Consider the following 25,371-nt stretch of genomic DNA (forward strand, 5'->3'; position numbering starts at 1 on the left):
AGGGATGCAGGAAGACACACGGAGGAGAGCCAATTGTGAAAGGAAGGAATCTGAGTCTCAAAACAACACAGTGGACCAGAAGGAAGATAGACTCAACCAAGCAGGAAAGCATGATGAAATAAGAATTCAAAAAATCGAAGAAAAGCTTAAGACCATCGAGGACACCTTTAAACGTTCCAACATCCGAATTATAGGGGTACCAGAAGGGGAGGACCAACAAGTGGAAAAGTTATTTGAACAAATAATAAAGGAGAACTTCCCCAAACTGGCAAAGGGAACAGTCTTCCAAGAAATCCAAGGAGCGCAGAGAGCCCCAAAGAAGTTGGACCCAAGAAGAAACACACCAAGGCACATCATAATTACATTAGCCAAGGTAAAAATGAAGGAGAGAATCCTAGAAGCAGCAAGAGATAAGAGGACAGTAACCTACAAAGGAGTTCCCATCAGGCTGTCAGCTGATTTCTCAAAAGAGACCTTACAGGCAAGAAGGGGCTGGAAATAAATATTCCAAGTCATGAAAGACAAGGACCTACATCCCAGATTGCTCTATCCAGCAAAGCTCTCATTTAGAATGGAAGAGAAGATAAAGTGCTTTTCAGATAAGGTCAAATTAAAGGAGTTCATCATCACCAAGCCCTTACTTTATGAAATGCTAAAGGGACTTATCTAAGAAAAGAAGGTAAAGAAAAGACATGTATAGTAAAAGGACAGCAAACTCACAATTATTAACAACCATACCTAAAGCAAAACCAAAAGAAACTAAGTAAACAACTAGAATAGGAACAGAACCACAGAAATAGAGGGCACATGGGGGGGCTAGCAGTAGGGGTGGGAGGAGGAGAGAGGGGGAAAAGGTATAGAGAATAAGTAGCATAGAATGTAGGTTGAAAATAGATAGGGGGAGGGCAAGAATAGTACGGGAAATGTAGAAGCTAAAGAACTCATAAGTATGGACATGGACTCATGGACATGGACTAAAGGGGGGGAACGTGGGTGGGAGAGGGGGCACAGGGTGGAGGGGAGTGAAGGGGGAAATGGGACAACTGTAATAGCATAATCAATAAAATATATTTAAAAAAAAGAATCTTATTGGACAATTCCCCAGTAAGAAAAGCTACTGGGAACTCAGTGCATTGAGATACAGAGAAAAGGAGATACTTCCCCCTTTATGTATACTTGCCTCGAGCAATTGCCTTCTGATTTGAACAAGTAGTACCCTTCACGGAGATAGGGAACACAGGAGGAAGTATCGTAGAAATTTGGGGAGTATAGTGATGAATTCAATATCACAGAAGTCACATTTGACGTATCTATAGGACACTCGATTTGCCGTGTGTAATGAGCGATTGTACTAGGGTGACTAACTCATCCCAGCCTGCCTGCGGCTTTCCTCCACTGTCCTGTGTTTCCTCCATTTAGCAATGGAGGTCCTGTGTTCTAAGGAAACCACTTAGTCTTTGGCAAACAGGGATTGCTGGTCACTGTAGTCAAGGCTCAGGAGTAGTTCGTGCTGGTGATTTAAACAGAAACAAAAAACTTAGAGTTCTCAGTAAACAAAGCTATGGGAATTGATGAATCGCTGATGGAGAGTGTGAGGAATGATGTGGGTTTAAGCAGAGGAAGAGGAGCCAGGAAGAGAGCTGGAGAAGGCATCACCATGGAGGCAGTAGGGGAACCAAGATATTCTTGTGTCATGAAGCCCAGGGAAGAGACCATTTCAAAGAAGAAGGTGTAGAACGTTGTCAAATGCTGCCGAGAGATCATCTAACAAGCAGACTGACAGTTGTCCCATGGACTTCAGCTCAGAGGAGGGGATAGAGTGTTGGTAAATGATTATGGAAAGTGAGGCAGATTTAAGAAAGGATACTAATGAGGGAATCGGAGGGGTCAAGGGAGGACAAAGTGGGTGTCTGAATTTGTTTAATGTAGATTGGGAGGAGTGAGCAAAGAGATGTTGGGAGACAGTGACACCCAATGGAGCAAGGTCCTGAGGGCAGCAGGGCAGAGTGCGGAGGGTGTGATACCAGCACAGGTGGGGGATATTGTCTTAGAAAGCAGCTGCTCTGCTATTGTGGTGATGGGTGAGAAGGAGGAAAAGCTGATTTTAGATTTGATGGTAGGATGTTAAGGGTGTTTTCATCAGGTGGTTTGGATTTTGTAGGTGAAATCTAGAGGAAGTCCTCTGCTGGAAAGGGCAGAGGTCAATTGAGAGGCTTGAGGGAAGTGAGGAAGCATGGAACAGCCCCTTTGAGGGAGCCGGAGGGAGCTTCTCCTGGTGAAACATCAGGGGGATGTTGGATAGTATGAAGAATCCACTTGATGTTGACAGCTGTGATTATGTGCTGTCCCTGATCCTGCAGAATTATTTTTCAGCACTACTAGCAGCTGGCGTAGTGCAAAGAAGATGGAATTTGGGGTTTGTTTACGCTTCAGCACCAGTCTGAGAAGGAACATCTCTGGAGGAGGGAAGTCAGATACTGGCTTGTTAGCCATGGTCAACGTGATGAACCACAGAGCATAAACTACACAGGCAAGAAAACGGGGCAGGACAGTGGAGATTTCCACGGATAGACATTAGGACTAATGAGAAATTGGGAAGGGGAGAGGGAAGAACTTGGACAGCAGTCAGAGAATAATGGCTTGTGTTAAGTTGTGAGAAGTAAAATAAAACCATTGTGGGTGACAGCCAAATTCAGATTATGGACATAAGAGTGAGCAATGGAAAGCAGAAACAAAGCATTGGTCTCTGGGGGTGAGGGAGGTCAAAAACTTCAGAGGATTTGCTCTTGTTCACATGGAATTGAATTCATGCAGGATTTGACTTGAAGGAAGACTGAATCAGATGGCAATGTCTATTTTGAATGAGAAGGGAGATTAGTGCCTGATCAGATGATGTTGACCTAGAAGAGTGAAAGTCATCTAACCCAATGGCATGTGTCTCATAGGAGAGTGCTTTTTACATGAGGGCGGAGGAAGTGATAACCTGCTAGAGCAGTAGAAACAGGGAGAAAACAGAAACTTCTCACCCATCCCCTGCAGATCAGGTGTGAGAGCATGAGCAACGCATACTAGAAAGGGGCCGTGGACATGATCTTTCCAGTTTCCAGGTACAGCCCATTTTCAACTAAGACGAGAGGGTTAAAGGAGTGTTCACTAAAGACATTGAGATGGTAGAGAAGTCATTTATGCTAATAAGCATTGGAGGAAATAAAGGTCAGCGAGGACTTGACTCTTGGACAGTGGTGTCTAAGAATGATAGTGATACAGGTTTTGCCAGCCTCGAGATGAATACTCATGCAGGCACACCGCAGAGATACTGCATTTTCAGTTCCAGGCTGCCACAATAAAGTGCATATCACAATAAAGCAAGTTACACGATTGTTTTGGTTTCCCACTGCATGTAAAAGTTATGTCTACACTATGCTGTTGTCTATTAAGTGCAATTAGCATTACTTGTGAAAATACGGTATACCTAACTTAAGTAAAAAATACTTTATTGTTAAAAAATGCTAACCATCATCCAGGCCTTCAGTGAGTTGTAATCTTTTTGCTGGTGGAGGGTCTTGCCTTGATGTTGATGAAAGTGCAATGTCTGTGAATAAAACAAGTTATGCTCTGTAGGGAGGGACCAGTAGGCCACTGCAAGCTGAGATGATCCTTGTGTTTCCAGATTCTCCTGGTTTTAGGAGAGGGTCATTTCTGTCCTTTCTCCATGAGGAAAGAGTCATCTGTGCCACTTCATTTATTGCCAAGTTCTGGGAAAGGATTCTGGCTTCCAGTGAATTTAAGGAAACTCAACCTGTGGTCGTTGGTTGAGTTCCCAGCTATGAAAGCCATTGTCTTTTTGTAAGACGCATTTCCTCAAAGACCTTTGTCAGCCACGCTAAGGATCTGAATACTTCTCGGCTATCATATACCACCCTCTTAATCAAAAGTCTATTAATGGAAAGAATGTGAGCATTAGAATCCAAAAGATACTGACTCAAATCTCCTTTGTAGGGCTACCTATCCTTTGTAGGGCTGTGGGCACATCACGTTACCTCCTTAAGCTCCGGGTTCTCTGGCTTTAAAATGGATCTGACCACAGCTACTTTGTAGAACAGGAAACTCATTTTCACGGTGGGGGGGGGGTGGGTAGCCACATCAGCCTCTCAGTTGCCTTCAATGGGCCGAGTGTAATTTAGGACTGTATAAGTGTAATTACTCCTTAACAGTTGAGCAAGAGCTCATGCTGCAGCTGGGTAGAAGAAAAGGTGAAGGGCCAGATTCAGCCCTCGGGCCTTGTGTTTGCCACCTCTGTTGTACAGTTGAAGTGAGAATTAGATTAGAAAATCTAGGTAGAATGCTCCATGCAAACCCTGGCAAGCAGGCATTCAAAGTGATGGTTCCTTAATACCTTAATTTGTATTTAGGTCGTCATTATTTTTCTCCTGCATTCCGTTTTTTTTCTAAATAAAATTATTCTCAACCTCAGTTTTTATTTAGGGATTTTTGTATTCATTTTGTCAGCTTTTTGTAGTCAGGAGAAAAATCTGCCATCTTTCTCTTACGTGAATTTCCACACATTTTGGCCTCCAGTTTCTTTGCAGTTGTTAATGAGTTCGTGGAAAGTTCAGTTGTCTCCCATTTTCATTTCTTTTCTGTGTTATTTGCTTTCTCGGGAAGCATGTGTCAGTTCCTTTTCTTACTTTCCACTCATTCAGATTTGCTTTATTATCTTTGCTGACTTCCTTTCTCTCAAAAAATATGTTGCTGTTACTCTAAGGTTTTTAAATTCCTTCAGTTTGTAATATTAATGCCACCATTTCTGCATCTGATTAGGGAAGGGATGGAGAGGGAATGTCATATTCATGCAGAATTAATCTATATTTTTCCCTTTGAAACAAATTGAAAAAATAATGAACACTTAATACTTGGAACCACAAATTCATATTAGAAATGAATCTAGAACTTGAATCTCATAAAATTACTTTGTTTTGGACAGGGTTGGCAGAAGTGAGGGGATGTGTAACCAAAAGCATTCTTGGTCCCCAAAATGCTAATTCACAAATTTCCACTGTTTTACTGTACTAAGTATAGGGTCCTGTGTTTTAAAATGCAAATAAAACATTTGAGAAATAAAGTACAAATACAGGTATCAGAAAATAACCCCTAAAATTATCACTGGGCAGCCAGCCATATCTTGAACAAACCTCCTGCCTCGGTGTCGGGAAATTTCACAGCAGTCTGTTCGTTATTGGTTTGGAACAGTCATCGTGCAGGTCGTCATAAATCACGTGTTCAAATCGCTGGTAGACTGCGTGTCCCACAAGAACAGGGACTGCGGCTGGTTCCAGTGCTTGACACATATTCCTAGTGCATATTTGCGGGACTGAATTGAATTGCAGACTTTATAGTTTTATATTTTCAACTACCTGGGCAAAGCTGTTTGACTATTCTGCCAGCATCTTAAAATCAGTTCATCTAAAACTTAACATCATGTTCCACATAAGACCTGATTTTCATGTTGTTATTTTGGGTTAATTGTACCGCCATTTTCCTGGTCACCCAGGCTTGACACCTTCATACATGCCAGCTTTAATCATAGTGAAATCCAATTTTGATTATTTCACACCTTTCAGACATATTCTATGGCAGTTTTTCAGCCTGGAGTCCAAGCTCCCTCAGCCTCCCTTCCTGACCTTTTTTCCCTTCCTCCAGTGTGTGCCAGATGCTGCTGTCAGAGCTTGACTCCTGGGGCCCCCTGGGCCCCTCTCAGGCGTCCCAGTGCCACTCACTGGCGGTGGCTCCTCGTGGCCCCCAGTCCATTATCCCAACTGCTTCTGGAAGAAAATCCCTGTGAGGTCACTATTCCCAGCTTACCCGCCCTTTTTTTTTTTTTTTTTTTTTTTTTTGGTTCTTCCTATTGAATTAAGCATTCTCATTTTCTGTATTTAAAATCACTTTATTCTTTTTTCAAAACTTTATGAGAAATAAAGGCATCAAAAAGTCTTTTTCAAAATTCTATACCAAAACATTAAGGCAAGCCTAAAACATATCCTAATATATTTTCAAAAGGAAGTAAGCAATTGCCAGGCTCAAGGACTGTCAGGCTTTTTCTCTGAGCGAAGTGAAGTTCTTGTGGGTGACAAGTGAAGCTTCTGTGAGAGAAATGGTGGTGTTATGCCTTGTAATTAACCTTTTCCTCTCCAAATTACTCTTCAATTAAAGGGTCATGGGTGCTCACTGTCTGTGAGAGTCACATCTTGTTAAATGTCATCATCATTTCACATCTACATATCTATTTAAATAGATACATTTTTTTCCTGACATTCTGTGCTTTTGCAATTGAAAGCATCTGTTCAGCACCCTCGACCCTATATAACTACACAGAAACAACTCTGGCAACATTCTTTTTGCCAGGGAGTCAACACAGGTTTTAAAATGTAGCTTTCTTTAGTAATAGTTAGAATAGGTCACTGTGAACAAGCTAATCAGAGTCAGGCACTTGAGTACTTACAGGGGAGGCATTTTAAAAACATTTAACAAAGAAAGAAGTTAATAAGTAATGCCTTTCTTCAGTACCGTGTGGTGGAGTAATTGCTAACTAAGCAGGAAGTCAGAAAACATCTTCTGCTTCATAGCTAATAGCTGTGAGTGGACATAGAACGATCTATTATCTGGGGTCCCCAGTGATAAAACAAGTGATTGGCTCTTTTTATTTACTATGTTTCGGAGATGATCCATATCAACAATTAAATATGGTTCGTTATTTTTTCACATTTCCACATATTTTAGTATATGGATGTCATAGTTTATTTGGGCTCACTCTTGCCGATGGGCATTTAGGTTTTTTCCAATCTCCTGTTATTATAAACGATATTATAGTGAGCAGATTTGTACATATGCCCTTGCATGCGACTGAATTGTAATTGGGATGATTTTTTTAGGAAAAAATCATTTCATCATATGGTATGTGCAATTTCATTTTGGATACAGATTGCTGGGTTACATTCCAAAGAGGTTGCATCTGTTTTATATTTCCATTAACAATGTGTGGAGCGACCTGTTTTCTAACCTTTACTTTGCTCTCAATTTTTAGTATTGCTCTGCTGATAGGAAGAAAAAGATCTGTTGTTGATGTATTTGAAATATCTTTAATTATGAGTAAGGTTAAGGATTATATCCTCTGTATAAAAGTCTCATTTATTCTTATGATAGGTTTCCTAAGCAGATCATTTCTATGGTTTTTGTGTTGTTGTTTTATTAAATTTAGACTATGAGTGTCTTCATTAATATATGTTGATCTTCTGACTGAGTCATAATTTTTTTCACTTTAAAAAAATCAGTCAGGGAATTCCTGTGTTTCAGATTTTTTTCTAGTGTTCCCTTTCATTGTTTGTGTGTAGACTTTGTTCTTGTTATTCTTTTGATTTGTAGATATTTACTGTGTAATACAATCTGTATGACATTTGGGTATTTAGATTTTTCTTAGGAAGATCTTTTTACTCCATAACTAGTGAAAAATATACTTTTCCATATTGTCTGTTTTACTTTTGCAATTTAATATTTTAATGTTGAAATGTTTGATCCACTTGCAATGTATTTTGATGTAAGTTGCTGAGTGGAATTCAAATAAATTACTGTCATCACATTAGTTATTGAGTATTTTCTCATAGTCTCCTAATTTGAAATATCACATTTTTTGTATCATGAACTGAGTTTCTATATGTATTTGATATTAATTATCAAGAACAGTATATACTGTGCATTATTCTCCAAGCTTATTTGACCACAGAGCCACCCCCACTCTTCTCACCACACACACACACACACACACACGCACTCACGCACACACGCATGCACACAGCTAGCTTTTCATGGAACTAGCATTCTTTGGTATACATTTTGGTAAATTCTGTTATTGAAGTGTTGTGTTTTTTGTTGTTTTTTTAATATGGGATATCTACTGAATGTAATATAAGCTTTTGCTATAATATTTTGTAATGACAAATTCATTCATTGACTGTATGGTTAGTTTTAAATCTTGTGCCTTACGTATGTTTACATTCCCGTAATGGTGTGCCCTTTTCTTTGAGAGAAGCAAATGAGCAGACAAGTAACTTACATTTCTGGATTTTTGCCCATTGTTTTAATTAGTTTTAAAAATGAAAGAACTTTAATAGAAGACTCCAGAAGAAACTGAGTTAAATTAAAGAGTATGATGCCAAAATCATTTTCTTACAACAGAATTGAAATCATAACAAATTTGGAAATTAAAAATTAATTGCAATACAGTATGATATGTTACTGTATGTTCATATTACCACTTTATCCTGGTTGTTTATATCATTAAAATAGTATAGTGCTTTATACATCATACCCAATAATGGATTTTTTTAAAGAACAGAGAGTTTATATAAGATAAATCCTTTATTTAATTATTTCTATAACTATTTACTGTAAGACGTGAAGTTATTTACATTCTAACTTGGGTACAGTGTAACATATAGTATGATAATTAGGATTTTCCATTCAAATATACCTGTAAAAGATTTATTCATTCAAACTTTGAAAATAATAGCTTTATACAGCAACTAAAAGAATGATCCTGCTGTCTGTGCTCAGCGTTAAAAGGTGGTGATAGCCGCAGGCCCAAGCATATTCGAGATGGCGGGAAGAGGGTAGTAGCAGTGTGGTGTGTGGTGGCTGTCACAGCTCCAGGAGATACTCAAGGTGGGAAGAAGAGGGAGAAGGGTTTTCAGTACATGCCATTCTGTTCCTAGAAACACCATAGCAGCTGGCCACCTGTGCTTTAACTGGCCAGAAATGCAGCATGTGCTCCCCACCCACCACCCCAGCTTTGCTGCAAGGGAGCCTCAGACAACAAGGTTTAACTTTTCCATTCTCTCTAGTGGAAGCAGAGAGTGGGGGTGTTGCATTGGCCAGTCAGTAATATGTGCCATATGAGTGAAAAAGAATAGTCATCATAATATTAAAAATAATAGCTAATATTTATTGAGGCCTCACCATGTGTGGGGCACTGTCCAGCACCCTTTACATGTATTAACTCAATCCTCACAACCACCTCTGGAGGTAGATACTGTTATTCTGTCCGTCTTAGAGGTGAGGAAAGAGCACACAGCCAGTAAGAGTACAAGCCAAGATTTAAGCCCAGCACTTTGACTCCTTGATTATGTATGCTCTTACTTGTTCTATTTTGGGGAGAAAAGATTCTATTGTTTTTTCCTTCTAACTTATGCTAGGAAAGATATTTCATTCAAGCTATGCAAGTAATGAATAGTAGAGAAAAACAGACATATTAAAATAATGTTTTTAATATAAAATTTCACTTCGGGTGAGCCATGACAGTATGAAAAAGAACTGTCCTAAGTATCATTTTATCAGTCAAATTCCAGTGCAAATCAGCTTTCTCACTCCTGTGACTCAAATACATGTTTGTTTTCACTTCAAGATTAAAACAGATTCAAAGATTTTATTTGCTATCTGATTTAAGTAGTATTTTGAGCTTCGTTCTAGAAGGTTAAAGATTGCACTTGGTTACCAAGTAAAGCAAATGCATCCTGGTTCCCAGAAGGTCAATTGGATCAACAGCATAGAGCAAGCAAGAATTTATATAATTTTGTTAGGACAACTATCTCATGTTTTTTGGTTTTTGTTTTTAGAAGGAGCTGGGATAAACTATGAGCCTATGAATATTGTGCATCAGCTGCACACTTTCAATAATTGGAGAAACAGAGTTTTCCTTCCCCATCTCCACTCCAAATTCTGGGTGGTTATCTTTGTATCTCTTACTACTATTGAAATCATAGAAAAAGTGGTGAGACATATTAAACTAAGTGAAATAAGTCAGAGTGAAAGACAAATACCATATGACTTTCCTTACTTGTATAATTTAAAGAAAAGAAAAGCAAAAACTACCAAACAAAAGTCATTGATACAGAGAACAGATCAGTGATTGCCAGAGGGGAGGTGGGTGGGCAAAATGGGTGAAAGAGATTAAGAGGTACAAACTTCCAGATACAAAATAAACAAGTCATCACATGTAATGTACAGAATGGTGAATATACTCAATAATATCATACTGCAAATTTGAAAGTTGCTAAGAAAGTAAATCTTAAAAGTTCTCATCACAAGAAAAAATATTATTTTATAACACTGCATGTTTACAAATGGTAACAAGTCTTATTGTAGAGATCACCTGAAATGAATAAAATGTCAATTACACTTGAAGAAAAAAATGTTTAAGTGCTGAGAATTAAAGAATGTATGTCAGGAGATGATGGGAATAAAAACAGAGCTCTGAAACCACATGCAAAATATACACAGCGGGAAAATGTCACAGGTTGAGAACAGTCATTTCCTAAAACCTCCTTTACATATTGGTTTGCCTCATAAGGCTTAACCTTAGCTCGCTTTCTTTCTTATAACGGCACATACTCTTCCTAAGAGAGTTCATGATCTACCATAATATCAATAACTATTTCAGCAAAGATTACCTATTACTAAGCTCCTACTGTGTGCCAGACACCCTTAAGCTTGCACATGATTGTACCTCCTTTAATCCTCCCAACAACCTTTTGAAGTAGGTGCTATTATTATTCACACATTATAGTTGGGGGTGGGGGGGTGAGGGTTAGTAAGGTTAGTAATTTGTCCAAAGTTACGATAGTTGCAGATAGAAAAGTCGGCATGAAATCCAGGTTGTTCGAATTCAAAACTTGTGTTTTCTACTATTTCACTGCGCTCACACTCCTTTGTATAGCATCATGTGTGACCAATATCCCCTTAAGTCTATGAGTATAACCATTTCCTCTCCCTCAAGTTTTTTTTTATAAATGTTACTTTCTTTTTTTTAAGATTCTTTAATTTATAAATTAGCCTCAACTTTATTTTTTAATATATCCATACAGATCAAGATTTTTCTGTTCTCCCTCCTTTCTTTTTTTCATTTTCACCACTTCCATTCCTTACTTGAGACCTGCATTCACATTTTGTCTGTATTTAACTGACTAAACCTGCTATCTCTTTATTTTCCTTGCCCTCTGTCTTCTCTTTTCTCATGTGATCTTGCTAGAGTAGAAATGTGATCATATTAGTTCCTAGCTTAAAATGAGTGCATGGCTCCCTTAAAGGTCAAAACCAAACTCCATAGTAGCAGGACCTACCCTCTTCAGGAAGCTTAGGCAAACCTAAAGTTCTTCTTTAAGTCAGGTATCCAGGAGGCCTATAAATAGGCTGCTGTCCCTTCTCCTTCCACCCCAGGTGTCCTTTCTGGGCTGCAGATCTCAGTCCTAATACCCACGATGTTGTGTTCTACCATTTGTCACCTTTCTTTTCTTTCAGACACAAGCACTTTAGGTCAAGAATCAGCCTTTTCCCCTCCCTCCCTTTCCTCCCCTCCTCCTTCTTCCCCTCTTCCTCTTCCTCCTCATTTTCTTCTCCTCTTTCTCTGTTGTCTTTCCTGTTAGGATTTTTTTCAGTTACTTTGTATTAACATAATATCCGCAAATTCCTCATTGAAATACAATAAGCTCATTAGCTTAATATATTATCTTCTTTACTCTTCTCAACTTTCTCCCACTTTCCAGGGGCAACTATTTTAATTCTTAGGGTTCTTTTTTTTTCTCATAGTGTTTACCTCTTCCCTATTTCCAAATAATCTGCCTAGACTATTATTTGTCACTTTTTCATTTTAGATGTTACCTGACAAGTGTTGAAGACTTAGTTCCCTTATACCCTTTCCCCATTTGTACTCTTCTCATACGCCCCTTCTCCTTCACCCCAGCTGTCTTCACAGTAATTTTAGAACGTGCGATGGTCAAGAGAATAGGAAGTGTTTACAGAATGCAGGTGTGTAAATATTCCTCAGCCCTCTAGCTAGTATTCCATGATTGTTTCCCATTGGACAGCAATGTCATTTCTAGGTTTTATTGATTCGCTTAGCATTTGTGTATACCTGTCACTGTTTTATCCAAACGCTCTGACAGGTCTTTGAAATAAGCAGCAATTACTTTTGCAAATAGTCCAACACAGCAGATTTGCTTTTAGTTCCTTGGCTACTGTTCTCTCCTGCAGCCCAGTTTTCTCCCCTGTGATCTGAACTGGCTGCTCTGGGCCTGGCACACCAGTGCTATCCTGGGAATTCTTTTTGCCACTTTGCTGTTTTGTCCCTTTTTCCCTTTTTCTAGATCTCATGTTTTACTTTTTCTTACTTTTCTTTCTTGTTTTGCAAAAGTTATACCTTCCAGTAGTTTCCTAAGGATGAGTGCATATAGAAACTTTTAGGATCTTTATATCCATAGTTACCTGCAACTTCATTGTTGTGCCTTGACTTGGAGAAAATGGAATAAAAGGAAGAACATTCCTGCCATATCACTGCCTTATCTTTCCGCCCTTCAAGACGCTGCCTCTCTGGATGCAGTCAGACACACTCACTTCCAGAGCGCGCAACTATGGGTCAGGAGAGATCTCCCCCTGTTACTTCCAAGGCCTTTCTTAGGGTCTAGTCCATTGTTCTGAATGAGTATTTTTTGTAATATGGAAATGACTTCCAAAAATAGTACCCAAATTTCTGTCTGAATTCGAGCCCAGAATTTCCAGCTTACTTCCAGAAAGCAATCTGTAGGTCCGTGCAAGTACCTTGCACTCACCAGTCCCAAAGGAAACTCATCTTCTCAAACATTGCCCCCCCCACCAAACTCAATATTATTTTTTAAAATTTCCATATTTTCTATTTCACCAGTCATAGCCCCAAAGACATCAGACATGTCCCACTCACTCCTTAGCAACTTCACTCCCTGTCTGCCCCCTCCTCTTACTGACTCTGCTGTATAGTAACTCTCCCTTCTCTATTTCCCATTACACTGCAATTCTTTGAATCACCATTTACAAATTAAACCAGGTGCTTTGTTATTCAGACATAGCAAAGCTTTGACTGCTGCAGTTACTCTGTTTATTTAAAAGTTTTCACAGCAGGAGAGAGGTTATAAATATTTTGAATATAAATTGACTTGTAGTTAGAGAAATTAAATTCTAGTCTACAGTAAAAAATGGCTAATTTTTATTCCCCTGGTTTATATTAGAATAATGTAAATATGAATCATTTAAATACTCTACTATACATCACTTTTGTTTTTACTCATATCTTTTGTTTGGCTTTGTACCTGCTATTCCTTCTGCCAGGTATGCTCGTCTCTCCCAAGTCCCTGCAATGGCTAACTCCTGCCTTTTTGTCAGGTCATAACTCACCAGGAAGCCTCACATCTCCAGTAGTTCATACGGATCCCTCCCATACCCATCACACTTTTCTGCTTCTTGAGAGCAGACATTTATTAACTCTTGGTGTCTAGGTATCTTTAGTGCTTAATAGTGCCCTGATACATAGGAGGCCCTTGGTAAACATGTGTAGAATGAATATTCTAAATGCATTTTTCACATTTGGAAGAGCGCCTTCATTACTTCTCTTCATCTTACACATTGTATTGTTTAAAACTCTATTTGTACTTTTGATTAGAGTTTCCCTTAGAAATGTTATATATTATGTCCCTTACTAAGGACATAATCATGTACACTATAAAAGATTTATTTAATTTACAATGTATCAAATGCAATGCTTGAAATATATAAGCAGACATTTTATAAACTTGCTAAAGCACTATAGAGTTCATTTATGAATTTATTTCTCTACATTTTTATATCACTTAGCAATTTACCAAGTGCTTTTATTTATATTATTTCATCTGATCCTCTAATTAAAACTAGACATGTATTCTCTCTCTTATACATGTCAGGAATGATTATACCAGTCTGGTGTCACATGGGTAGTTAGGTGAAAGCTCAGAGGAGAATGCAGGCATTCTTATTTAGGTATTATTCTTTCCATTATGCATGTGGGTGTGAGGGCCAAGAAAAGCTGTCAGCACTGGGGAACCAGAGCAGGGGTGGAGGTTCCAGGTAGAGAAAGTGATGGACAGGAGAGAGAATGTTTGTGTAGAATCACAGGCAGTTGCATTTAGCTGAGGAATAGGTTGCAATGATGAAAGTAAAGATAAGATTAGAAGAGCAATTAGAATCAGTGTTGGGAGCAAGTAAAAGTGATGGGACTTTATATTGAGGGAAGTGAGAGATATTAAAAACCTGTGCCTAGGGGCTTAAGATCATCACCCTCCTTTAGGACTTATAAGTACTGCATGAGACGAATTAGAATTAGGGAGAAACTGGAAGCGACGTGAGTCCAGGCAACCCCTGCAGTGTTCAGGTAAAAAATAATTTGATTTCAGATCACCAACACACAAAGTTCAGTCAGAAAAGGAACAACGAATCAATTTATGAGATACTTGGGAGTGTCCATTAACATTTGTCAACTGACTAGACATTTAAGACAAAGGAAAAGGAAGAAACAAAACTGTGTGTTGTTTACACGGTGATGGGGATGTACTCCTGCCATTTCCCTGGCCCCATCTTCATCTCTGACCTTCTTTCTCCTGCATCATTATTCCTTCCAGCTGACCATGTTGTGCCACATTTGTTAATATAGTCAGTGCATCTTAAGAAACACTTCCTGTGTAATAATAGCATTGCAATAGGTGCTAAAGAGAAGTGAACACCACAGTCCCTGCTCTCAGTGAACTCATAGTCTAATGGTGGAAACTGTCCAATAAACAATATTGTAAAGGACTTATTACTCTGTGTGCCACATGCTGTTAGGACCCAGAGGGCCACCCACTTCTGCCACATAGTTGAGGAAAGGACTCTCAGTTATCTGTCTTGAAGGACAAGGAGCGAGCTTAGTAAAGAAAGTGTGAAGGATGTTTTGTACAGCAACAACAGCGCGTTCAAAGACATGAACTGGAGAACACGGAACTGTGGTGCAAGTTGTTGGTGAGCCTAAAACCGTCAGCATGTCTCCTAAGAGCAATGGGATTATCCTGCCCACCATAGTATAATTATAACCTTCGGGGATCTCAACATTATACCGTATAGTTCTTTAATACCCAATGCATTTTAAAATGTATCCAATTATCCCCATAATGCCATTTATAACCTTTTCACTTTTCAAGAGCAAATCAAAGATTGTGGGTTACATTTAGTTTTCATGTCTCTTTAATTTTTTTTAAGATTTACTTATTTTTAGAGAGGGGAAGAGAAAGAGAGGGAGAAAAACATCACTGTGTGGTTGTCTCTCAAGTTCTCCCCACTGGGGCCTGGCCTGCAGCCCAGGAATGTGCCCTGACTGGGAATCAAACCAGCAGCCCTTTGGTTCACAGGCCCATGCTCAATCCACTGAGCTACACCAGCCAGGGCTCTTTAATCTTTAATCTAGAACAGTTCCCTAACTCTTTATTTTCTTTATTTTTCTCTTGGCCTTTCATGATATTGATGGTTTTTAAGAACGCAGGCCAGTATGATTTCACTTATGTAGAATGTAAAGAACAAAATCAATGAACAAACAAAATTGAGACAAACTCATAGAGACAGATACCAGACCGCTGATTGCCAGAGGGGAGGGGGATGCGAGACTGGGTTAGAGAGGTGAAGGGATTGAGAAGTACAAATTGGTAGCTACAAAATGTAAAGTACAGTATAGGGAGTGCAGTCAATAATATTGTGATAACTATGTGTGGTGCCAGTTGGGTACTGGAAATATTGAGGGGAACACTTTGTAAAGTATATGATTGTCTAAGCACTGTGCCATATACCTGAAACCAATAGAAAATAATACTGAAAGTAAACTGTAACTGAAAATTTTTAAAATAATAAATTAAAAATGGTAGAGAGAGAACCTAAGCCAGATGTTTCACAAAATATTCCTCACTTCGGCTTTTTCTGATGATTCCTCCCATTTAAATTCAGGTGAAATGTTTTTGTGCAAAGTGTTCCACAGGCTACGTTGTGTCTGCCTCAGGGTGTCACTTCAGGAGGCAGTTGCCTGTGTCTCCCACCACTGGGAAACACAGCGACGTCAGATTTGGTTATTTGGGGCAGGTGGTATCTGCCAGACTTCTTCACCTCCTGTTCCTCTACCAGTCTTAATACAGATTATTTTTTGTAACCATTGATGATTTCTCCTTGAATCAGTTCCTACTGTGTGAATTGTAATATGGTGTTTTTTCCTGTTTCCCTCATATCTGTGTCCTGTTTATGTCCTCAGTCCTCTTTATATCTTTGGCATGTACTAGTTTACGGTCTTCTTTGAAGACCTTTCTCTTCCTCCATATTTATTTTTTTATATTTTAGTACCAATATGGATGCATGCTTCTGTTTTCCAAGTATGTAATAATCCATTCTCATTATTACTTATTCAGTGCCCAAATTGTCCTCTTAATCACCTAAAGCCACTCCGCAGTCTGGCTCCTCTACCCTTTGACACACGCCTGTCTGTCCGAGTACTTTCTTGTTTTCTGGCATAGCAGTATGTCCCTGGGTCATCTCACAATACCTTGGTCTCAGCCCTAAAAACACCCATTACTCTAAGTATTCTGGGTCCTGTTAGTGAGTAGTGAGTGATATTCAGACACCAAGGTCCAAGAGCGAGGTGTGCACCTTGCTACTGCAGTGTTACTACTTCCGGGCTCCTTAGGGCCACAAAGTTTGGGAAAGTATTTTTTTTTTAAACCTTGAGCTTAGATGATGCCTTTAAATCTAACCCAACACTTCACAGCTCTTCCTGTCTTTCTTCCATTTCATATTTGTATTTCCACCCCTGTTGCCAACGTCAGCATATTTACCCATCTGTTCAGTCTTACAATATACATGGTAGTTTCAGATCACTCTATCAATACCACTACCGACAGCAAACTCACTAAGGAAAGTTTAAATTTTCTTTGTAGTTGTTTTTTTCTTAAAATATATGGCATTTATCTCATGCTTGTTTTCTTAAAGTTTTTGATTTTTTTAAAATGCTTTCTTGTACTAATGAAATATATTCAAAACCTTAAATATTTGACATTACCTACAGTTCTTTGGGGGAAAATATAGTTAAGTTTGAGTGTAAAATTTCAAAGATAGGTAGTTACTAATTAAAGTTTCTGAACTACTTAATGTATTTTAATTAAAATAGCCATCAAGCCACTTTAGAATTAAATTGATGTGTAAATTAACAATCTTCAAATACTCTCTTTCTCACCCACCTTTTTTTATTACACCTACAAGTTTTAGTACTTTTCTAAAAATATGAATTAGAACAGAAGGAAAAGGGGTTGGTGCATATTTATATTTATATATCTTTTTGTAAACTGTGCTTTATTTATATTATAATGTATTCATTTGTCACCTGTTGCCTGTAATGGGATTGCATCTCAAAAACAAATAATAAAAATTCCAGAGAAAAAGACCTTTCTATTATTTTAGACATAACTATATACTAGCCATACAATTTCATAGAGAATGCCTGCAAATAAACTCTCTCTAAGGGACAAAAAATATCTTTGGTGTTTCTTTGTATTTCAGTTGGGCCAGTAGTATTGTTGAAACTTTTTTCCTGTTTTCTTTAAATAATATTTAGCATTGACAACTATATATAGCTATGGTTACTGCAAGAAAATCTGATACTTGTAGAGAGAATTGGCCCTATAACTGCATCATTAATCATATACAGAATATCAATTTAAGCTAATCATAATGTGATACAGTCCTTTAGATTTTGGAAACCCTCTTCATTTGTTTTTCATTGTAGAAGACAAACTTCATACATTCTGTGACAATCTGTAATGATTGTTGTATTCACCTAAAGTCAAAGAATGATTACGCATTGGTATAAAGAGTCAGTTGTTAGAGGCATGTTCTCAAAAGTTAGCGTGGAAATACAATTTTGTACAGTAATTTTAGACAGCAGAATATCAATAACACCAACAAAAGCACTCCCACACCTGGCTAGTTTTAGAACAGAAGCTGATGCTTTGAAAATAACCCATTTCTACAAGGCAAATGTGATTTATGATAACCCAAGACACGAATATGACGAGAACCACATTCCACTTAAGTCATTGTGCCACCCCCTGTAAGCAGTGCCCTGAAGTGAATCAGTAGAACTCGGTCCTTTGTAATGAACAGTAACACCAGCACCAATGAGACAGATTTCATTAAAAGATTTTTGATTTAGGAGAGAGTTAAAGTCCTATCATATTTTGAAATTGCTGCTGATCTTTTTCCCCCCTGCCATCACTATCTCCAGTTTCTGTATATGCTTGACATTGCTGTGGTAACCCTGAGGGCTGATGGAATTCCCTGCATCTCTCTTCACAGAGGGTGACGAGACAGGAGTGATGGATAGTCTGCTGGAGGCCTTGCAGTCGGGGGCTGCCTTCCGCGACCGAAGAAAAAGGACACCGAAGTCAAAAGGTGAATATTATACTTGTTTCATGTTACTTTCTAGGGAACTATCACAAAGAACAACCCTTTTATACTTTTTAATTCTTTTAAAGTCATATGTCAAGAATGTAGTGCTGTGGGCAACATCTCAGAAGTTTCATAAGTTTTCTTAATCCTTCCCTTGCGATGACAAATGTCAGAGGGAGAAGCATTCCAGTTGGCCGGTGTCAGTGGCACATTACAAATCAATGCGCTGAGCCTAGGAAATCCTGATTAGTGTGACAAGTCTCATCTAAAGAACCATATGTACTTTCTCCCAGTGGAGTTTACAGTAGCATAATTAAATGGCAAGTAAAAGTCATAACATTATTGCTTTGCTTCCAGAAATACTTAACCTTGGAAAAAATACTGTTACACTTCTTGAGATGAACAGACCTCTATATTAAGTTTCTCTTCTATATTTTTTTAACAGATATTCGGCAGAGTCTCAGTCCAATGTCTCAGAGGCCTGTTCTGAAAGTTTGTAACCATGGTAATAAATAGTATTCATAAGTTGCACATTCTTCTTATCTACTTTTATCCTGTTGATCTATGATTTTAGTAGACTGCTATGAAGTTCTCAAGTTTCAACTTATCTAAAATAGTAAAAATGTGGATATTTACTATGAGATTGTGTACTCATTCTGCATCCTGACGTTATTGTCTTGAGGTAGTATCTAGGGTTCTTCTTTTAGGTCTTGAGTGAATATGTCGTTGTTGTTGTTGTTCTTCTTCTTATTATTATTATTATTATTATTTGAAGTTACCTCACACATTTCTGATCAGTGTTGTTCTATGTTTTCTTTCACAAGCATTATGCTCTCATAATACTAAATTCAGTAGTGGATTTATTTTACATCAGGATACAATTTGAAATGTTGAATCTATTACCTATTGCACTTTACCACACATGCAGTTTGAAATACTGTGACCAGCATTTTGCAAAATCATAATACAGATGAGCTTCATGTGATGTTATGGACAGTTGTGCTAGGATCAGTAAAAAGAGGTAAGTTGACTTAGTCTCAGCTATTTATGAGACTGAGTCCTTTCCAACATCCCTAACCACCTCCTGCACACCTGTCTCAAGTTGCTAGTTTGTGCTGACTGGCTTTTATGCACTTTGGTTCCCTTTTTCTCACTGGTATGTATTATGGGGTCTGCTTACTTTCCTTTGTAAAAAAACAAATTTATCCACTGTGATTGCCATTTACTCAGAGTGGGAGTGTCACCAAAGTTCACCAGCTTTATAAATGGAAAAATACTTGACAGATTTCATTCAAGGGTTGTTTTGGGTGCAGATGAGTTAAGTAATTAAGTTCTTGTTCTAATGTGTACCTGAGAAGAGAAACATTTTTAGGAGAGCCTAAAAAAATTGTGAGGTTATGAGGTAAATAAAAAAAATGACATGGATATAATGATCTCTTACTAGCTGTGTAGTCCCTACTGCTCACGGTAAGTAAAGTACATATGAAGGGTAAAAACCTGCAGCAAAATTTTACATAGATCTTTTGACTTGCTTCAACAGTCTGTTTTGAGGGAGGATGTTTGTTTTGCTTTGTTGTGTTTTTTGCTTTTCTCTACTTGAACAGTAGGGGAAATGAATTAAAATAAATCAGAAGGATTTATTGTGGATAATTAATTCCTATTTTGGGGTTTATGATCTAAAGTCATTGTGACTTATGAAATAGTGGCAAAAAATGTAGAGGATATTCTCTTTCTGGACACTAGAAGTTATTTTGTTTTATAGATGAATACATGGAAACTCAGGCTGAAAACTTCTCAAAACTACATAGCTAGTAATTGGCACAACCTTGACCATGACACAGTTCTGATTCCCATTGCCTTTCTCTTTTGACTGCATATAGGTGCTTTGATTATTTTTATTAGTAGTAAAATATATAAAATAAACAATTCAGCCCACATTGTAAGTCATTAAAAACCCACTGCCAACACAGTGACCATGATATGATTGTGATGGTGTATGTACTTCTGCTATGCTTAATTTTAAATACATATTTTAGGTATAATGATGAGGGAAATTATTTAAGGTAAATTGGTGCACTGACCTCAGGAACCCCAATCCTTCAGTGACTATAATATTAGTAAAGTGTTAAGGCTACAAAGGCTCATGTGCAATTACATATGAATTGTGATATTTCAATCCATTTTGTAAAACCAGATGAGAATTGCATTTCTATCTTTACTAAAGCTTATATATACTATCTTAAGTCCTAAGGCTATTGTAATAATTAAGCTAGTAGGTTATACAGTAAGCCAAAGGATATAGACCACAGATATCAAATCCTCTGTTGTAATAGAAATGCAGTGGATTGACATGTTTTTGAAACTTAATTTGTATTGCTATTTCTGCTATGTTTCCCTTCACATTTTTAAGCCATTGAGAACAAAATTCAAATGACCAAATTAATCTTTAAGAACTGTGTGTATAAAGATGGATTTATTAGACTAGATGTTGAAAAATAAAGAATTTGATTAAGGAAAGTATATTCATTGCAACAAGGATCGTGATTAGTTTTAGAAAAAGATGACATTTCAGTGTCTATTTGTAATCTTCTAAAAATTACTTCTTTTCATTGAAAACTGGAGTATGTGATTGAAATGTAACAGGTAACCCTTTTTACTTTTTAATTTGCTTTCATGTATTTAAAAGTAATGTCTGATGTTTATTTTTTTTCTACAAGTATGTAGTTGTTTATGTTATATCATAGACTATTTTTAAAAGATTTGTAAGATTTTCTGCATGGTCACTAAATACTGAGCACTATGTTGAATGTTTTATCCATATCTCATTTAATCTTTTTAATACTCCTATCAATAGTCAATACTTTTATCTCCATTTTATAGTTGGAAATAACCAAGGATTGGACAGGTTTAATAAACTCTATACTAAAACATCTATATTAGTTTTAATTTATACACTGAAAGATCACAGATGATATAGATTATACATACACATTTAGAAACATATGTGTCTATATGCTACTGTCATATTTTATTTTAGAATTGGAAAATTCTAACATGTCCTCTGAGACCTTAGTACGTACATATTTTGGCAAAAGATGACCTCAAGCATTCTCACTTCTGTGGGATTCAGAAGCACAGAAATTATACACACGGAATAATTTAGCTGTTCTCCAAACCTCTAGCAAAAATACTTTAGTTAAATCCTTTACCTGTTTTATCTTTTGTTTGGCCTATTAAGGTATAGGCAGAAATTAAGTGTTTGACATTTTTCTTTGCTAAATCTCCACTCATTAACTTAGCAAAATCGATTAAAACAACTTGATAGGCACTTAAGATATAGAGATACTCTCGAAGATTTCACCATCCAGGTGGAAGAAGACAACTAGTAATTCTCACCCTGTCTTCGCTTAATGCCAAGTTAGGTGTAACACACAGACTCTTGGGAATATCAAGAAGTCTAAAAGACCAATTCACACCTGGCTTCCAGAAGGACCTGAAATCCAAGCTGAATTTTGAGGGACAAGAAGAAATGAGGCCAAAAAAACCTGAGGACTAGGGTGGGTGAGCCAGGAAAGCAGCAACCTGTGCATCCTTTCTCAAGAGCTCCTTTTGAGCCCCATGCTGAACCCTGTAAAACTATATGCTCTAGTCTCAGATATTTTTTAGGTAATATAATAATGTTCTTAATAGCACCCTAGTCTTTCCCAATTTATAATACTCATTTCCCTAAAAATGTTCTTATTCAATGTCTGCCACACTACTCGTGAGTTGCTTCAGGGTGCGGGTAAGGCGATAAAGGAGGGTGTCTGTCTTGTTTGGTGCTGTAACCCCAGTACTTAGCTGGGTTAGTGCCTGATATATGGATGTTTGATAAGAATGAATTGAATGAACAGACATATTTAGGTTTAGGCTTACATGGAACAATTAATGAATATTAAGCAAAATCAGATCCCTGGATATCACCCAAATGAATGGAATTAACATGCCAATTGCTGAATCTTAGGCTGTGAACACAATTAACCCCCTCTCATCTCCTCCCTCAAATGTTATCTGAAGGAGATACTTGATTATCACTGGTCCAGGATTCAATAGGTAGTTAGATCAAACGTGGAGGGTATAGTTTAATCTTGATTGGATTATTCACTCCTTGGAAATGGAAGGTTACTTATGAGTTCATACCTGATTTGGGTGTTAGCAAATCAACTGGCCTAGTTGAAAATAAAACACCAGAGTGTGAAAAGTATATCAAGAGCCTGATGTTAGACCAAGAATTTGGACTATTTATGTTTTTGAGCAAGAAAATGACAGGTTTGGGCAGTTTGCCTGGAACTGAAGTGACAACCGTGTGAGAGGAAAGAATCAAAGAGACTATGTAGCTACCTTGATGCTGACAGAGGTTGGCTGCAAGGGCTCAGGAGAGAGTCAAAGAGCTCATCAAGGTTTGAGGAAGGAAGCCAGGTCTAGGCTCTGCTTGAGACCTTCACAGGAAATAGCTAAGGCTGCTTAAGCAAATGAGTTATCTAAAGGAAAATCTTTAAATCTGGAGAATGGTAAATCAAGGGCCAAACCTTAGGACTGAAGCCAGGTGAATAATGAAGTGAGTGAAAGGCAGAAAAAAGTTGAAGGAATGGGGGGAGATCGCAATAATAGAGCCTACATTATGGTTGAAAGACTCCTTCCAAGGAGCTGGTTTTCTTGTTTTTTCTTCCATTGTTTGTTTCTTTATTCAATTCAGCAGTACTGCACGGAGTGACTCGGGTCTGTGTCTTCCTGCTCTCTTCAGGACATCGCTTTTCCTCTACACTGTATAGACTATAAAACGCTTGTGACAAAGATTTCACACCTTCTGGAGCATCTCCCTGTAACTTGATTGCATCCTTATTAGATAGTTCTCTTTTCATTAAGTAGTGTTTGGGATTTTTTTTCTGTTAGATGGATATAGAGTAATCAGAAAAAATTCTATAAACTATGTGCAATTAAAACCACTAATGATAAAACTATTTAACTGTGACAAAATAAGATAAAACATAATCAAAATTTTAGGCAAACAAGTATTACGCATTTTTAGTGAATATCCATAACCTAAACAAAATCTTGCTATATTATCTTTACACGAAATCAATTCTTAATAGCCTTAATTTGGATTTGATTATCTATTTTTACTCTCCCACTTATATATGGAGCTTTGAGAGACTTTTATAGAAATAAGATTGTATCGCCTCCAGGCACAGCTGCTCTGCCACTCTTAAGATTTGAAGTCAGAATTAAATGTGAAGCTAGTTAGATATTTTTGAATTAGCATATTTCTCCACAAAATAACTCTAAGGAGGCCACACAAAACAGGCTTTATTGTTGATATATCAAAGCTTCACACATAACCATGCCCCCTCACCAAACCATTCAATCTTGGGTCCCTTATTTCTTGACCTCCCTTTTCCTGAAACAGCAAGAACTTGTCTTGAGGCAAAATTATGAAATTTGTAAGACTTTCAGTGGTGTATGCTTTTGAAAACAATGAAGACAACGTGAATCCAGTCCTTGTCTAGAAAACTTTATCTATCAAAGTAGTAAATGTTGACAACCACCATTTCCATTTCTTTAAAGTGTATCCTATTTTAAAGTATAAAGAGCATAAGGAATAATATAGCAAAATTATATGATTTTGCTAAATGTCATTGGCTTATTTTCTTGAGAATAGCTTTTGTTCTCTTTCTGATACACTTGTGCCTGTCAAATAAGCTAAGAAAGGGAGTTATTAAAACACTAATTGTTTTTGGCACCCTTACACTTGAGCTTTCAAGCAGAATCAACTGCTACCTGTTACTGTGAAAAGACTTAAATATTTTTAAGGAGACTTTTCTAGGCCAGAAATGTAAAACAGGTTGGGTCATTTCACATTTTATTCAGACATCAGTCTCTTCTATTTACTATGTAGTCAAGCAAAAGGAAGAGAGGGCTGCTGCCTAGGTAAGTGTGCCCTGCAGGGAGAAAGGAAGGGCTGATTTACTCTGCAGGGCAGGACGACCTTTTGGCTCAGACATTATCATACAGCCTCTTAAGCACGGAACAGGTTAGAAAATTCTCAAGTAGCAAGGACTTCAAGTTGTTTTAAAAGGATGTTTATGCAAGAAATAGCCAATGTCTTTCATTTAATGAGCATTCACAAATGGATGCTGAAGGCTGGGACCAAATTGACTGAGAAGAAGATAAAGAACTGTTAAGTAAGGAAAGTAATGCCCCCGACTTCCCTGAAATAGACGTTGTGATTAATATGTCTCCTGTTTGTCTGTAGGACTCTAAGCATTATAATCTGTTAACATTTTTGGCTCACTCTAAATTTCTCTCAATGCTTGTAGCACAGGTCCAGAATCGGGTTTACATGGAGTCAGTAGCTAAGTGACTTTAGGAGTTCCTTGAATTCTGTACTTTTGATTTAGATTTTGTGTTTGGGCTGTTTTCTTTTTCTTTTTTTTAGCCCCTGGTGAAAGGATCTATTGATTTTTTTTTCATATTTCTTTTTCCCCCCCAAAAGAGATTAAAGCATAATTATTGATGTCACTGTTTGATTACTGGTTTGTTATAAATTTTCTCTTTTCTACATATTACATTTTTACATGTATATCCTTAAAAGGAAGCCACGTTTACTGTAATTGTTTATCATTTGAGAATAAACATCCATTGCTATATTCACAAATATGGGAAATATGTCAAATGATGGGCAAATCCACAGTTTTAGTGACAAATAAATTGTTTTGGATAAACAGTTAAGGTCCAATGAAGTGGTGCTGCCATTGGAGGTTCACTTAGGACACAGGGAAGGGACAGCATCATCCCGACCCAGGACAGTTGTTAGTCTTGCTGGGACTCCCAGGCAGGAAGGTGTGCGGGCTCATCCGGGCCTATGCAACTTGGAAAGAAGGAGCAGTTAAGGGACAGATGAGCCTAGGACAGAGCAGTCAGCAAAGCCATTGGCTTCAGAAGGGCTTGGTATGGGAAGGATGGAGGAGCACGTGGGTACAGATTGACTTGAGG

At 37.7% G+C, this 25,371-nt stretch overlaps 1 protein-coding gene across 2 annotated transcripts in view; it reads left to right on the forward strand.

The window, feature by feature from the left end:
- The window catches only part of DIAPH3 (diaphanous related formin 3), a 472,405-nt gene that overhangs the window by 350,581 nt on the left and 96,453 nt on the right, over positions 1–25,371 (forward strand). For both annotated transcript variants that reach the window (XM_028526818.2, XM_028526817.2), the window contains 2 exons: positions 18,247–18,342; positions 18,785–18,844. In XM_028526818.2, coding sequence (XP_028382619.1) covers positions 18,247–18,342; positions 18,785–18,844 — 156 coding nt within the window. The remainder of the gene's footprint in view (positions 1–18,246; positions 18,343–18,784; positions 18,845–25,371) is intronic.

This window comes from Phyllostomus discolor, chromosome 11 (assembly GCF_004126475.2).
Source record: "Phyllostomus discolor isolate MPI-MPIP mPhyDis1 chromosome 11, mPhyDis1.pri.v3, whole genome shotgun sequence".
In the NCBI taxonomy this organism is placed as follows: Eukaryota; Metazoa; Chordata; class Mammalia; order Chiroptera; family Phyllostomidae; genus Phyllostomus; species Phyllostomus discolor.